General features: G+C 41.8%; 1 protein-coding gene across 6 annotated transcripts in view; it reads left to right on the top strand.

Annotated features, from left to right (window-relative positions):
- SCHIP1 (schwannomin interacting protein 1) overlaps positions 1 to 11790 on the top strand; it is a 190047-nt gene extending 178257 nt beyond the window's left edge. For all 6 annotated transcript variants that reach the window (XM_055410792.2, XM_055410764.2, XM_055410754.2 and 3 more), the window contains 4 exons: positions 2309 to 2506; positions 3449 to 3572; positions 6080 to 6173; positions 11146 to 11790. In XM_055410792.2, the coding sequence (XP_055266767.1) occupies positions 2309 to 2506; positions 3449 to 3572; positions 6080 to 6173; positions 11146 to 11197 (468 nt within the window). In that variant the 3' untranslated portion in view covers positions 11198 to 11790. The remainder of the gene's footprint in view (positions 1 to 2308; positions 2507 to 3448; positions 3573 to 6079; positions 6174 to 11145) is intronic.
- The last annotated feature ends 565 nt before the right edge of the window (positions 11791 to 12355 follow it).

Raw genomic sequence — 12355 nt, 5'->3', positions numbered from 1 at the left:
CTGGAGGGGAAAGGAGAAAGGGGGTGATGAATTGGGAGATTGGGATCAATATATATACATTCAGTTCAGTTCAGTTCAGTTCAGTTCAGTCGCTCAGTCGTGTCCGACTCTCCGCGACCCCATGAATCACAGCACGCCAGGCCTCCCTGTCCATCACCAACTCCCGGAGTACACTCAAACTCATGTCCACAGAGTCGGTGATGCCATCCAGCCATCTCACTCTCCGTCGCCCCCTTCTCCTCCCGCCCCCAACCTTTCCCAGCATCAGAGTCTTTTCCAGTGAGTCAACTCGTCGCATGAGGTGGCCAAAGTATTGGAGTTTCAGCTTTAGCATCAGTCCCTCCAATGAACACCCAGGATTGATCTCCTTTAGAATGGACTGGTTGGATCTCCTTGCAGTATAAGGGACTCTCAAGAGTCTTCTCCAACACCACAGTTCAAAAGCATCGATTCTTCGGCGATCAGCTTTCTTCACAGTCCAACTCTCACATCCATACATGACCACGGGAAAAACCATTGCCTTGACTAGACGGACCTTTGTTGGCAAAGTAATGTCTCTGCTTTTTAATATACTATCAAGGTTGGTCATAACTTTCCTTCCAAGGAGCAAGCGTCTTTTAATTTCATGGCTGCAATCAGCATCTGCAGTGATTTTGGACCCCAAAAAAACAAAGTCTGACACTGTTTCCACTGTTTTTCCATATATACATTACTAAGTGTAAAGCACATAGCTAATGAGAACCTACTGTATAGCACAAGGAACTCTACTCAGTGTTCTATGGTGACCGAAATGGAAAGGGAATCCGAAAAAAAGGGGATATATGTACACATATAGCTGATTCACTTTGCTATAGGGCAGAAACTAACACAATATTGTAAAGCAACTATATGCCAATAAAAATTAATTTTAAAAAAAGAATTGCATGCAGTAAATAAAAAAATAGAAAATGTGCTATGTACCATTCCTCCCTCATTGGTCTTAGAAATATGAGCATAGACTAGCAGTGGACCCATTTTAAAAGACAGGGGATGGGGTCCTGGCAGGCGGTGGGAGGGCTAGCACTTAAAAGATACCGCAAAGATACTGGCTCAAAGAAACCAGCAAGATAATGTGGGTTAAGCATTGCTTACTTTTCCTTGTGGGGTTTCCCTGGTGGCTCAGCGGTAAAGAGTCCAGCTTGCCAAGCTGGAGACAAAGGTCAGATGTCTGGGTCAGGAAGATCCCCTGGAGAAGGAAATGACAATCCACTCCAGTATTCTTGCCCATGGATGGAGAAGACTGGCGGGCTACAACCCATGGTGTCGCAACGAGTGGGACTCGACTTAGCAACTAAACAACACTTTTCCTTGCACACATATATAAAAGATGGCTTGATGATCCTAAGTGCTTGTTCCTAAATTTCTTTCCTCTCTGGGAGGTCTATCCAGCACCTTTCTTATCGAAGACCAATTAACAGGAAACAGTGTTAGTTGTTGAGTACAGTGCCACATGAGAACTTCTTTGGATAGCTGAGATCATGTCCACTCAGGGAGTAACACACTACCTTAGCTCTTGGCGAAATACTCTGCTGTAGTCTGTTCACTTCAAGAAAGTTTTGAGAGTAAGAATCAAAGAAAAGTCTCAAGTTTGTTATAAATATATATTCTCCCTATTATTAATTATGTTACTTTTTATGCTAAAATCAGCCTTTTATTGATACTGAGGAAATAAACTACCTTTGAAAATGTTACTTGCTAAAAAAAGAGGAGTATATATATATATATATATATAACTGGTTCACTTTTCTGTACAGCAAAGACTAACACAACATTGTAAAGGAACTATATACCAATAAAAATTAATTTAAAAGTTAAAAAATAATTATATTGAAATACAATTATTAAATATAAAGTAGCAAATAAATAAATGCAAAAATAATATGCAAAGAACTTAGAACAATGATAGCACATTGTTTCCATTAAATGCTGTGTGCTAAGTCACTTCAGTCATGTCCGACTCTTTTTGACCCCCTGGACTGTATAGCCTCCTAGGCTCTTCTGTCCATGAGATTCTCCAGGCAAGAATACTGGAGTGGGTTGCCATGCCCTCCTCCAGGGGAATTTCCTGACCCATTAAATGCTAATGGTAAATAAATAATCATTCAATAAAAGTTATTTGTGATTGGTACAGATCAAATCAAGAGTTGAGTTGTGTTGATGGAGAGGACTCTTGGCCACTCTAAGAGAGGGCTCAGAGAAGGCTGTAGTCCATCTCCAAAGGTGGTACCCAGCATACAAAGCTCAGGTGCTGCTTTTTTTCCCTTCACAGAGCAAACAGAGCTCTTCCTATTCAGATAGAGACACTACTGAAGAAGAATCTGAATCCCTGGATGACATGGATTTCCTCACAAGACAAAAGAAATTGCAAGCCGAAGCCAAAATGGCCCTTGCCATGGCCAAACCAATGGCCAAAATGCAAGTAGAAGTGGAAAAACAGAACAGGAAAAAGTCTCCCGTTGCTGATCTCGTAAGCAGCGAGCGCTGAAACGCAACTGACTGGGGGCTTTTGTGTGGTGGTTGGCTGGCAAGTGGTGGCTGCAAATGGTTGAGGCTGTCTCAGTCCTTTCCCAGAGTTATGCAAACTTGGGTTTCTAGAAGGCACTGTGTAAAACGTCATTGAGAAATATTTAAGTCTGTTTCTTTTTCCTTCCTACTATATCACAGAAGGATGCACAAGCTACATATTTCACGTACATAAACTTTGCTCCCCATTCATATCTACTCTGTAGATATGAATCTAATCTTTGGGGCAGTATTAGCTTTTCTGAGAATATTTTAATTCCTTTAAAAGCCGTCTCAGTTTAAGAACCCAATGCTGTGGCAAACTCACTATTGCTTTAACTCTTTATTCCTACTGTTCAATGAAGACAGTATGATAGAGTGAATAAAGGTCCTGGCCTTTGAAGCTTAAGACGAGTCCTGCCATTGATCTACTGTGGGGCTCTGGGCAAGTCTCAGTTTTCTCATCTATAAAATGGGGATAATAATAACACCTGTGTCAGAGCATGATTGTGAGAATTCAGTGGAAAAAGTGTTCAAAGCACTTGGCACAGTGCTTGTAGCATGCTATAAATTAATAAATAGTGGATCTTAGTAATTTAATCTATGTAACTGATACTGCTTGAGCTCCCTGGTAATTCATTTGTGGATCTAATTATTGACTCTCAGTTGTAGACCAGTCCAAAAGCTTTTGATTTGAGTAGTGTCCCATTATTATGCTGATTACATTTGAGAATGTGTGGTGTATGAATGGAGGGCCTTGCACTGGAAAAGTCAGACAGGGAAAGCTTTTAACTGAGGACCCTGAAGTGGGTGAACGAAGGTGGGTCTTTTAGGAGAAAACCGTGTCCTGTATTCAGTGTGCTTACTGCTCTGCTCTCATCTCTGTTTCTTCCCTTTGTGTCTTCAGCTGCCACACTTGCCTCATATAAGTGAATGCTTGATGAAAAGAAGTTTAAAGCCCACTGACCTGAGAGACATGACTATTGGGCAGCTACAAGTGATAGTCAATGATCTCCATTCCCAGATAGAAAGTAAGTGTAAGATACTCTGGAAAATGGGATATGAAAATGTTAAATATCATGGGATATCACGTTTCCTTGGGGTCCTCCTGTGTCCTTGCAAGGAAAGGAAGAGTATCGATGCTCTCTTTTTTCCTTTGTTTTTTCACTATAAAATGTTGAGAAACTTTAAGATTTTTTCAAGATTCACAGAGATTAAGGGTCCTTTTTATTCATCTGAAATCCCCAGCTTCTAGCACAGTGCCTGGTATATAGCTGGATTGCAACACCTGTTTGTAGAATACAATTTAGTAGTTCCAGGGTCTTTTATTATATTTATAGATATTTGTATATGTATTATACATATACAATTATATGCTCAACTTTCCTTGTATATACATTTATTTTAGCTCATCAGATTCAATACATGTTATGTTGTGGGACTTCAGGTGGTGAGAGTGTATAGGACCAATAGGTGAAAATTATAGGGTGAGAAGGAGTGGGCCTTTTACCCCCAGAATAAAGAAGGACCTCTACTGGAAGTGTGCGGGGAGTTGTGGTGAGTAAATGGCATTCACTTAACTGGCTGTGCAGAGAAGGGCACGTGCTGGGCCAATAACAGAGAGAGCTCAATCACTGGGGCATCTTGCTGAGTCCAGATGAACTCACGAGCCCTCCAGCCTTGAAACATATGAGTCCATAAAGTCCATGGCTGATAGATTAAAACCACCTAAAAGACATGCCAACCCAATGCAAACCAACTACAAAAAAGCATTTGGAAACCAACTGGGGAAATTTGAACGTTGACTAAATGTTTTATTAAAGATGTATTGACTTATTTGGGTACAATAAAGGCATTATCGTTATGTTAATTAAAAAAAAAAGAGCTCTGTCTTTAGAGATGCATACTGAAGCATTTATGGATGAAACAATACGATGTCTGAAATTCACTTTAAAATGACCTCATTGGAGAAGGGGAGAAAGATCAGTTACAACTGGCCAGGAGTTGATTATTTTTGAAACTGATTGAATGCATAGGGCAGGGGGATTCGTTAAACAAATCTCTTTGCTTTTGTACCACTTTGAAAATGTCCATAATAAAAAATTTTAAACTTCATATAGAAAAGACATTCCCATGCGCTATGCCAGTATAGAAAGCTGCCCTAAGAACTCACTAGAAAAAAATAAATTGCGCAGTGGCAATTTAATACCTTCCATATTTTGGGGAGGTGGGGTAGCATGAGGGATCTTAGTTCCCCAACGAGGGATCAAACTCATACCCACAGCAGTGCAAGCATGGAGTCGTAACCTCTTAACCCAATACCTTCAGTATTTTAAAATCAAAAGAAAGGATTTACATTTTAATTAGGAAACCATAGATTCATAGAACTTTTTTTCAAGTTCTACTACATTTTAATTTTCGTTGAGAATAAATTACTAGGAGTATTTTTCTTTCAAGGATTTAAAAGGCTTTCTGATCTCTTACCATTGACATATCTTCCTTAGACTTTTAAATAATAACATTGCCAGCTAGTCCTTTTCAGGAGTAGAGGAAGTTTTAGATTTCTTTGTATGATTTTTTTTCTCTCCTTTTTAAAATTGGAAACAAATCTGAACTAAAGGCAGGTAAATGCATCATTTCAGATCTGAATCCAGCGTTTTCAAGGAGGACCTTGCTGAGTACACGCTTCCTTTCTTTTGTTGCTGGGCCTAGAGCTCTTGCCAAATGAATGCTTTCCCCACGTGTCCACCTGTTCATACTTAGAGGCTTTTGTTCTAAGTCAGTATGAGGGGAAAAAGCAAGAAGCAGCCCCGGGTTTGTTTGTATTTTCCAATGGCAGAAGCCAGATTAACCCAGTGCACAGATTTCAGGAAGACTAGCCGTGTTTCCATCTATTTTATTCCCAGTATAAATCCTAAGGAGTCTTTTCCTCAGCACCTGTTGTCTGGATACCAGGGGTTATTTCTTCTTTCATATCTCGTTCTCCCACATCTTTAGATATTACTCTTTCTTTGAACAGCCTGCATGTTGGGCTGCTCCTCCTCGTGGCCCCAGGTAACCTTTGAGCATCCTTTGGGCATCTAATGTGGTACCCATGAGGTGCGGCCGCCCCTCCAGCTCTCAGTGTGGCTGGAGCCCCCCAAAGATGAACAGTGGAAAACTCAACATGCCCCAGACTTTTACACTCACATATCTTCAAAATAAAATCCTGCTTCTTCTAACAAGCTACTTTCCTAACAGCTAACCAGTTCTTTCCTCACTTTTTCTGTGAATGTAACTGGATTTACTTCATACTCCTTTTCTTCCAACACTTCTTTAAGTAGGCAAACTAGTGCTCTCAAATGGGTGACTTCTCCTGAGCTTCTGAGAAGCTAGTGAGAACCCTAACATTTCAGCAAAAATACTTTCCTACTGTGTTTAGTTGTTTGTATATGTGTGTGTGTCTATATGGTACACATACAATGGTCCATCCGTAGTTTCACATCCTGACTTTGATGCAGCTTTATCTTTTTCTATTGCTCTCTTTCCTTTGCCCCAGGCTTGAATGAAGAGCTGGTCCAGCTGCTCCTTATCCGAGATGAGCTGCACACGGAGCAGGATGCCATGCTGGTGGACATCGAGGACTTGACCAGGTCAGTGGGGCCTTCCCAAAAAAGAAAAGAAGCCCGGGATGATCAGAAGCTTAAGAATTAAGGCAGGAGTGAGGTGGCACTAGTGGTAAAGAACCTGCCTGCCAACAGGGGAGATAAGGGTTTGATCCCTGGGTCGGGAAGATCCCCTGGAGAAGGAAATGGCAACCCACTCCAGTATTATTGCCTGGAGAATCCCATGGACAGAGGAGCCTGGAGGGCTGCAGTCCATGGGGTTGCAAAGAGTCAGACACGACTGAGGGATTGACACACACATGGAGCTGTCGAGAATTTCTTCCTTTACTTTCATGAGTAACTTGCCTAATTTCTGCTGGTGTCAGCTATTTAGATGGAGGGAAGCAGTCCACGGGATCTCAAAGAATAGGACATGATTGAGTGACTGAGCATGCATGCAAGTAGCCAAAACTGCTCCCACCCAAATGCTTTGCTTCTTCACAGCCATCCTTCCCTCGTGATGGATTGTCAGTGCACTGGAACACCCGCACCTCAATCTGGCCAGCAGTTCTGGCCTAAGAACTTTATACTGAAGGACCATCCCCTGGGGAGTTGTCCCTAAGCCCTTCCATGCTGGCATATTTCCAGCACATGGTGGGTGCCCCCAAGTGGCACTTGCTGTTATCTGTCCCAACTCCTGATGACATCTGCCATGCCCAGAAGGCAAGGACCCTGGCATCTTTCCACAGCACCAGTGCCACCAGATTGCTCTCACCATGGGGAGATTCCAAGACTTGGGTTTCTAGCTGGGCCTGGCTCCAGGCCCCCTCTCTGTAAAGAGGTGAAGAATGCCTCCTTCCCTGGGGAATAGGGAAACTAGACTAATGCTGGTCAAGATCTTGCATTTCTTTGTCATTTTCTTTGTGGAAAAGCCTCTCACAATAAGTATGTAAAGTGCATGAAAAAACTGTGAGCATTCCTACGGTCTTATGACACCTTTTCTGAGTCAGTTTATAGGAAGTCTTTAAGCCACAAGGCAACAATTACTATTAATCCCAGAAATGGTATTCAGAGAGCAGAGGCTCCCGAAGAAAGAAGGAAAACTGCTTGTCACAATAACATAAGGAATTAACCATGTGATCCAGAACCATCCAAGGGAAGCTTGACAACATATGTAGTGACAATGCTCTCAGCACTCACCACAGGGACCTCTTCTCTGCGTGAAACACTGGGTAAAATATTTTCCCAAATGCAATGTTATAAAAATAGCTCAGGTAGCAAAATAAAGGCTGCAGAACTATGTTTAAGTTTGTTTTTTAAAGACCTATGGGCAGCACTCTGTTTTGTATGCTTTGGATGTTATTGCCATTGCTCCTAACAAAAACAAACAAAAAATCAGAAGGCCTTCTCATACCTTCTTAGCATGTTTGCCTACATCTGAAATATGGTACCACTCAAATATTGTTACTGCCCCCTACAGATATATTCAGGCACTGCACCAGCAATTGTAAGACACCTCCCTTTCTGTTAGGCTAAAAACTTTGCATATAGGAGTTAAGATTATGGGAAATCAGGGGCTTCCCTTGTGGCCCACGGGTAAAGAAATCTGCAATTCAGGAGACAGGGGTTCAATCCCTGGTCCAGGAGCCTCAGAGCAACTAAGCCCCTGAGCCACAACTGTTGAGCCTCTGCTCTAGAGCCCATGAGCCGCAATTACTGCAGACCCGTGGCCTAGAGCCCATGCTCCACAATAAGAGAAGCCACCATGATGAGAAGCCCGCACAAGGCAACTAAAGAGTAACCCCTGCTCCCCAGTAGAGAAAAGCACATGCGGGAACAAAAGATCCAGCACAGCTAATAAATAAATACTTTTTAAAAAAAAAAGATTACAGGAAATCAGTAGTGAACTATACAAGAACATGCATCTTCTGAAAAATATGTAAACTCTTTCATCAATTCTGTGACTTGCCAGTGTTAACAGAGGACAGTTTCTCTCTCCCTCAGAGCATTGCTGGCACTCCTTGGCGCAAAGAAGACATTCAGAGGCCCCTCCGTTTCCTCAGAATGTTCAGCTGTTACTTAGGTCTGCAGTGTACTATGTTTATACTGCAGATGATATGATCATGGGAGACAGGGAGGTCAGAACCATGGGGTTTAGAGGAGAGGAGTCACTTATTTAAAGGTGTTGGAGGAACCCTTGAAACAAGAACAGGTGGGGAGTAGTTTCTATGTCCATTTCTGGCTGCAGAAATATAATTTTGCTCATGGGGGGGAATCTAAATATACTTCAACTTCCCCAAAGGTGACCATGCCAGAATGTTGCAGCCAGATCCCAGAGACTGAGAACATGGCTACCAGGAAGCCCTGCTCACCTGCTCCCTTTACCTGTCCAGCTCCTACCATTCAGGTGTCAGTTCAGGTCCATGGTTCTCAATTTCAGTTGCACATTGGAATCACCTGGGGAGCTGTTAAAATATTGATGCCTGGGTCTCACTCCCAGAGGTTCTGATTTAACTATTCTGTGAGACAGGGACTTCTGTGCTTTAGAAGTCTTTTAAAGCTTTCCTGATGACTCCAATACATGGCCTAATTCGAAAACCACGGATTTAGATACTTCTTTGGAGTAGTGCTCCCTGAACCCCCAAGACTGACCTAGGACCCTCTTTGTGCTTCTGGCAGCCTGGCATTCCTCCCAAGTGGAGCCTGATCATACTATGTTATATTTGTCTGCTGTCTCTCCCAACCTGGCTGTGTTGTTGTTCAGTTCCTATGTCATGTCCAACTCTTCGCGACTCCATAGACTGCAGTACCCCAGGCTTCCCTGACCTCTACTATCTCCCGGAGCTTGCTCAAACTCATGTCCTTTAACTCCATGATGCCATCCAACTATCTCATCCTCTGTCGCCCCCTTGTGCTCCTGCCTTCAATCTTTCCCAGCATCAAGTTCTTTTCCAATGAATCGGTTCTTCACATCAGATGGCCAAAGTATTAGATCTTCAGCTTCAGACACAATGCTTATTTTTGTTCATTTCAGAGTCCTCAGAGCCTAAGACAGGGGCTGCCAAGCACCTAGTAAGTCCTCAAAAGTGATTGTTGATATTAAGAAGTTCTTGTGGGGCCTGAGTGAAATGAATTCTACTGAAGACTTTCATATAAATAGTTGATGAGAACCCTTTAGTTTTATAAACTGAAACTTTTTCCCTCCTTTGTTTAAAATTTTAATGAAATTCACCCTTGTATGTATGTCTCAAAAATAACACCCAACTTTCAATATTTTCTGAAGCTATTGCCTATCTGTTCTTTCCTTGACTCTCAGAAAACCTCATAGGTTTGCACACACACTCACACAAAGAGATACATATTTAAAGCTGCTGTAAGAACCATAATTTAATTAGCTACATGGAATCTTAGCCACTGGGTATCAAAATATTTCTTGAGCTGAATTTGTTCAAGTGAGGCCCATGAGCTACTTTATGAAAATAATCAAGATTCTTTTATACACATAAAAAAGACGATCTGCTAAAAGGCATGATTTTTCTTGGGGATACAGTGCTATTGTTATCTTTTTTCCCAAGTCCCTTTAGTGTTCAGTGAATATCAGAATGTTATTTGTGGGCTGCTGCATGTGGCAAGGACACTACTGTCACTTCCCTTTTCTGAAAATATTTGTGGTTTGTCTTCCCTGTGCCATAGATGTGAGACATTCTGCATCATTAATACCAGTGAGTTACACTTGATGTCATTGACTACCCAAGTCAACGCAGCGCACAGAAATTGCCCCAGGACCTTTGATTACAGCTGGAAACCACAGCTTTAGATAACTTTTCTCTTGCCCAATTTATAATTTCCTAAGATCCTCCTTCAAAACGTTTGTTTCTTGCAGCATTCTGACTCTACCACTCTCCCAGAAGAAGTTTGATTAGTGCCTATTTGAGTGACGTCAGTAGCTTGGCCATTCCCCTCTCCATCTCCACTGGCCAGCTGGTGGGTTGGCCCTCCTTTGGGCTCACAGGCCATGATAGGACTTGATGAGTAAGAAGGTTTACCCAGCCCTGTCCCCACTCTCACTGACCCAATCATGCCCTTAGGACTAATTGAGGGGAGGAAGAGTATCAAATATGGGAAATCTTTGCATCCGCCAACGTCTGTTTGTTCTAAAGACATTACTACCCTTTGTAAGAATGATATTGGATTATTGTATTATTAACAGGAGCCTTGTTAATACTTAAATTTGCATCTTTGTGCATATTTAGATAAAGTAGTCATGCAGTTAACTTTCTGTCACAATAGCTTGTTCTGACTTTTTTGCTTAGGACTTATTTTCTGTCTGCTGTCTCCTTGTTTGCTGTCCGTTCCTTTCTTGTCTCTTTCCTTTGAAATATGTGCCCCATGAGAACAAAGAGTTCATTGTCTGCTCACCACCAAATCCCCATTACCAGAAGCAGTGTGCCTGGCACAGAGAAGGCCATATTAAACATTTGCTGAATAAATTATCCTAATTTTCCCTTTTCGTTTTTAAACACAGCACTTTTCTTCTCAAAGAAAAATGGCATCTACACGTCTCAGGCCAATCCAGTGACTTACTAGATAAAAGGAATCATACATAGAATATAAAAATTGAAGGGAATTCCCTGGCAATCTAGTGATTAGGACTCCACCCTTTCACTGCTGAGGGTACAGCTTCAGTCCCTGATTGGACAACTAAGATCCATCACCATCCATAGTTAGGGACTTCCCTGGTGATCCAGTGGTTAAGACCATGCTCCCAATGCGGGGGGGCGCCCGGATTCAATTCCTGGTCAGATCCTGCATGCCAGGCAGCTTGGCCATGAAAATAAACAAAAGAAGGCGCATTCATTTCAATTAAGTACTGTTTCTCTTTCTTTTATTCTCTTATTTTGAATTAAGGATTGTTTCTTGATTCCCATGATTTAACTATGGAGGATGTTTTAGCTGCCGATGGAAAAGTAGTTTGGATCTTCCTCCTCAGCACTAAATAATTGTGTTATTCATCCCACAGACATGCCGAGAGTCAACAGAAGCACCTGGCCGAGAAAATGCCTGCAAAGTGAAAAGAAGCCATCCAACCAGAGGACAAGCTAGACTTTCTTTTGCTTCTGTGGTTGTAAAAATGCTGTTGCTAAAGGTGGCACAGAAACAAACAAATATCAGTGTTAGTCATTGATAATGTCTGAAGCTTAACGTCCAGTGATTGGCCTTTGCTTCTTAATTTATTTTAATTTTTTTACTGTGCCACTCAATATCAGGCATTTTAATAAAATATTGTTACAAAAAAATGTATAGTTACTTACACCACCACAAGTCATGGTTAATCAAAGAGGGTAGTTTTAACTTTATTTTTATTTGTTTAGAGATTATGAGTTGGAGCAGTATTTTACCATTGACTGCTGTCATTCTTCACTGTAGTTTTAAAGAAGAACTGTAAATGACGGTGCTATCCAAGTCAAAAAAATACATGCCTGCCTCGTAGTGAAGTTGTAGCTCTCCGTAATATGTATATTTTAATCAGTTTTCAACATTTTGTGAATGTTGACTACCTGAAGTTCATTTTTAGATGTGCTATTAACATTCTGTTGGATTCAGAGGGTTCCTTAAAAGTTTTATGTATAAATATGTAAAATAAAGATTAAAACTTTGTTTCATAGGATATGTCTTTTTGCTCACTAGCAAGCCCTACGCTGGCTATATATGTCTGTCTTCACTCTTCCTCAACTGAAATCCCCCACTGGGAAGCCTTTATCAGTGAAAAACAAAGGGCTCCAGAGAACAGGCAATGCAGGGAATTGGAAGATTGTGGAGTTTTGGGAGTGTGTGTGTGTGTGTGTGTGTGTGTGTGTGTGTGTGTGTGTTCGTGTTCCAAAGTGTGTGTGTGTGTGTGTGTTCGTGTTCCAAAGAAGGCAATATGTGTGTGTGTGTGTGTGTGTGTGTTCGTGTTCCAAAGAAGGCAATATCAACAACATCAAAGCCAGCACATTTGTTCCTGCTTAGTTATCAGTTGTAATTTCAACAGTTGTGGCTCAATGGTAAAGAACCTGCCTGCCAATGCAGGAGACGTAAGAGATGTGGGTGTGATCCCTGGGTCAGGAAGATCCCTGGGAGAAGGAAATGGCAACCCACTCCATTTCTTGCCTGGAGAATCCCATGGACAGAGGAGTCTCTCGGGCTGTAGTTCATGGGGTCGCAAAGAATCAGACACTACTGAAGCGACT

Source organism: Moschus berezovskii, chromosome 1 (genome assembly GCF_049115385.1).
Source record: "Moschus berezovskii isolate FMDL1 chromosome 1, NW_MosBer_1.0, whole genome shotgun sequence".
NCBI classification, from domain to species: domain Eukaryota; kingdom Metazoa; phylum Chordata; class Mammalia; order Artiodactyla; family Moschidae; genus Moschus; species Moschus berezovskii.
This window is presented reverse-complemented; position numbering and strand designations above follow the sequence as displayed.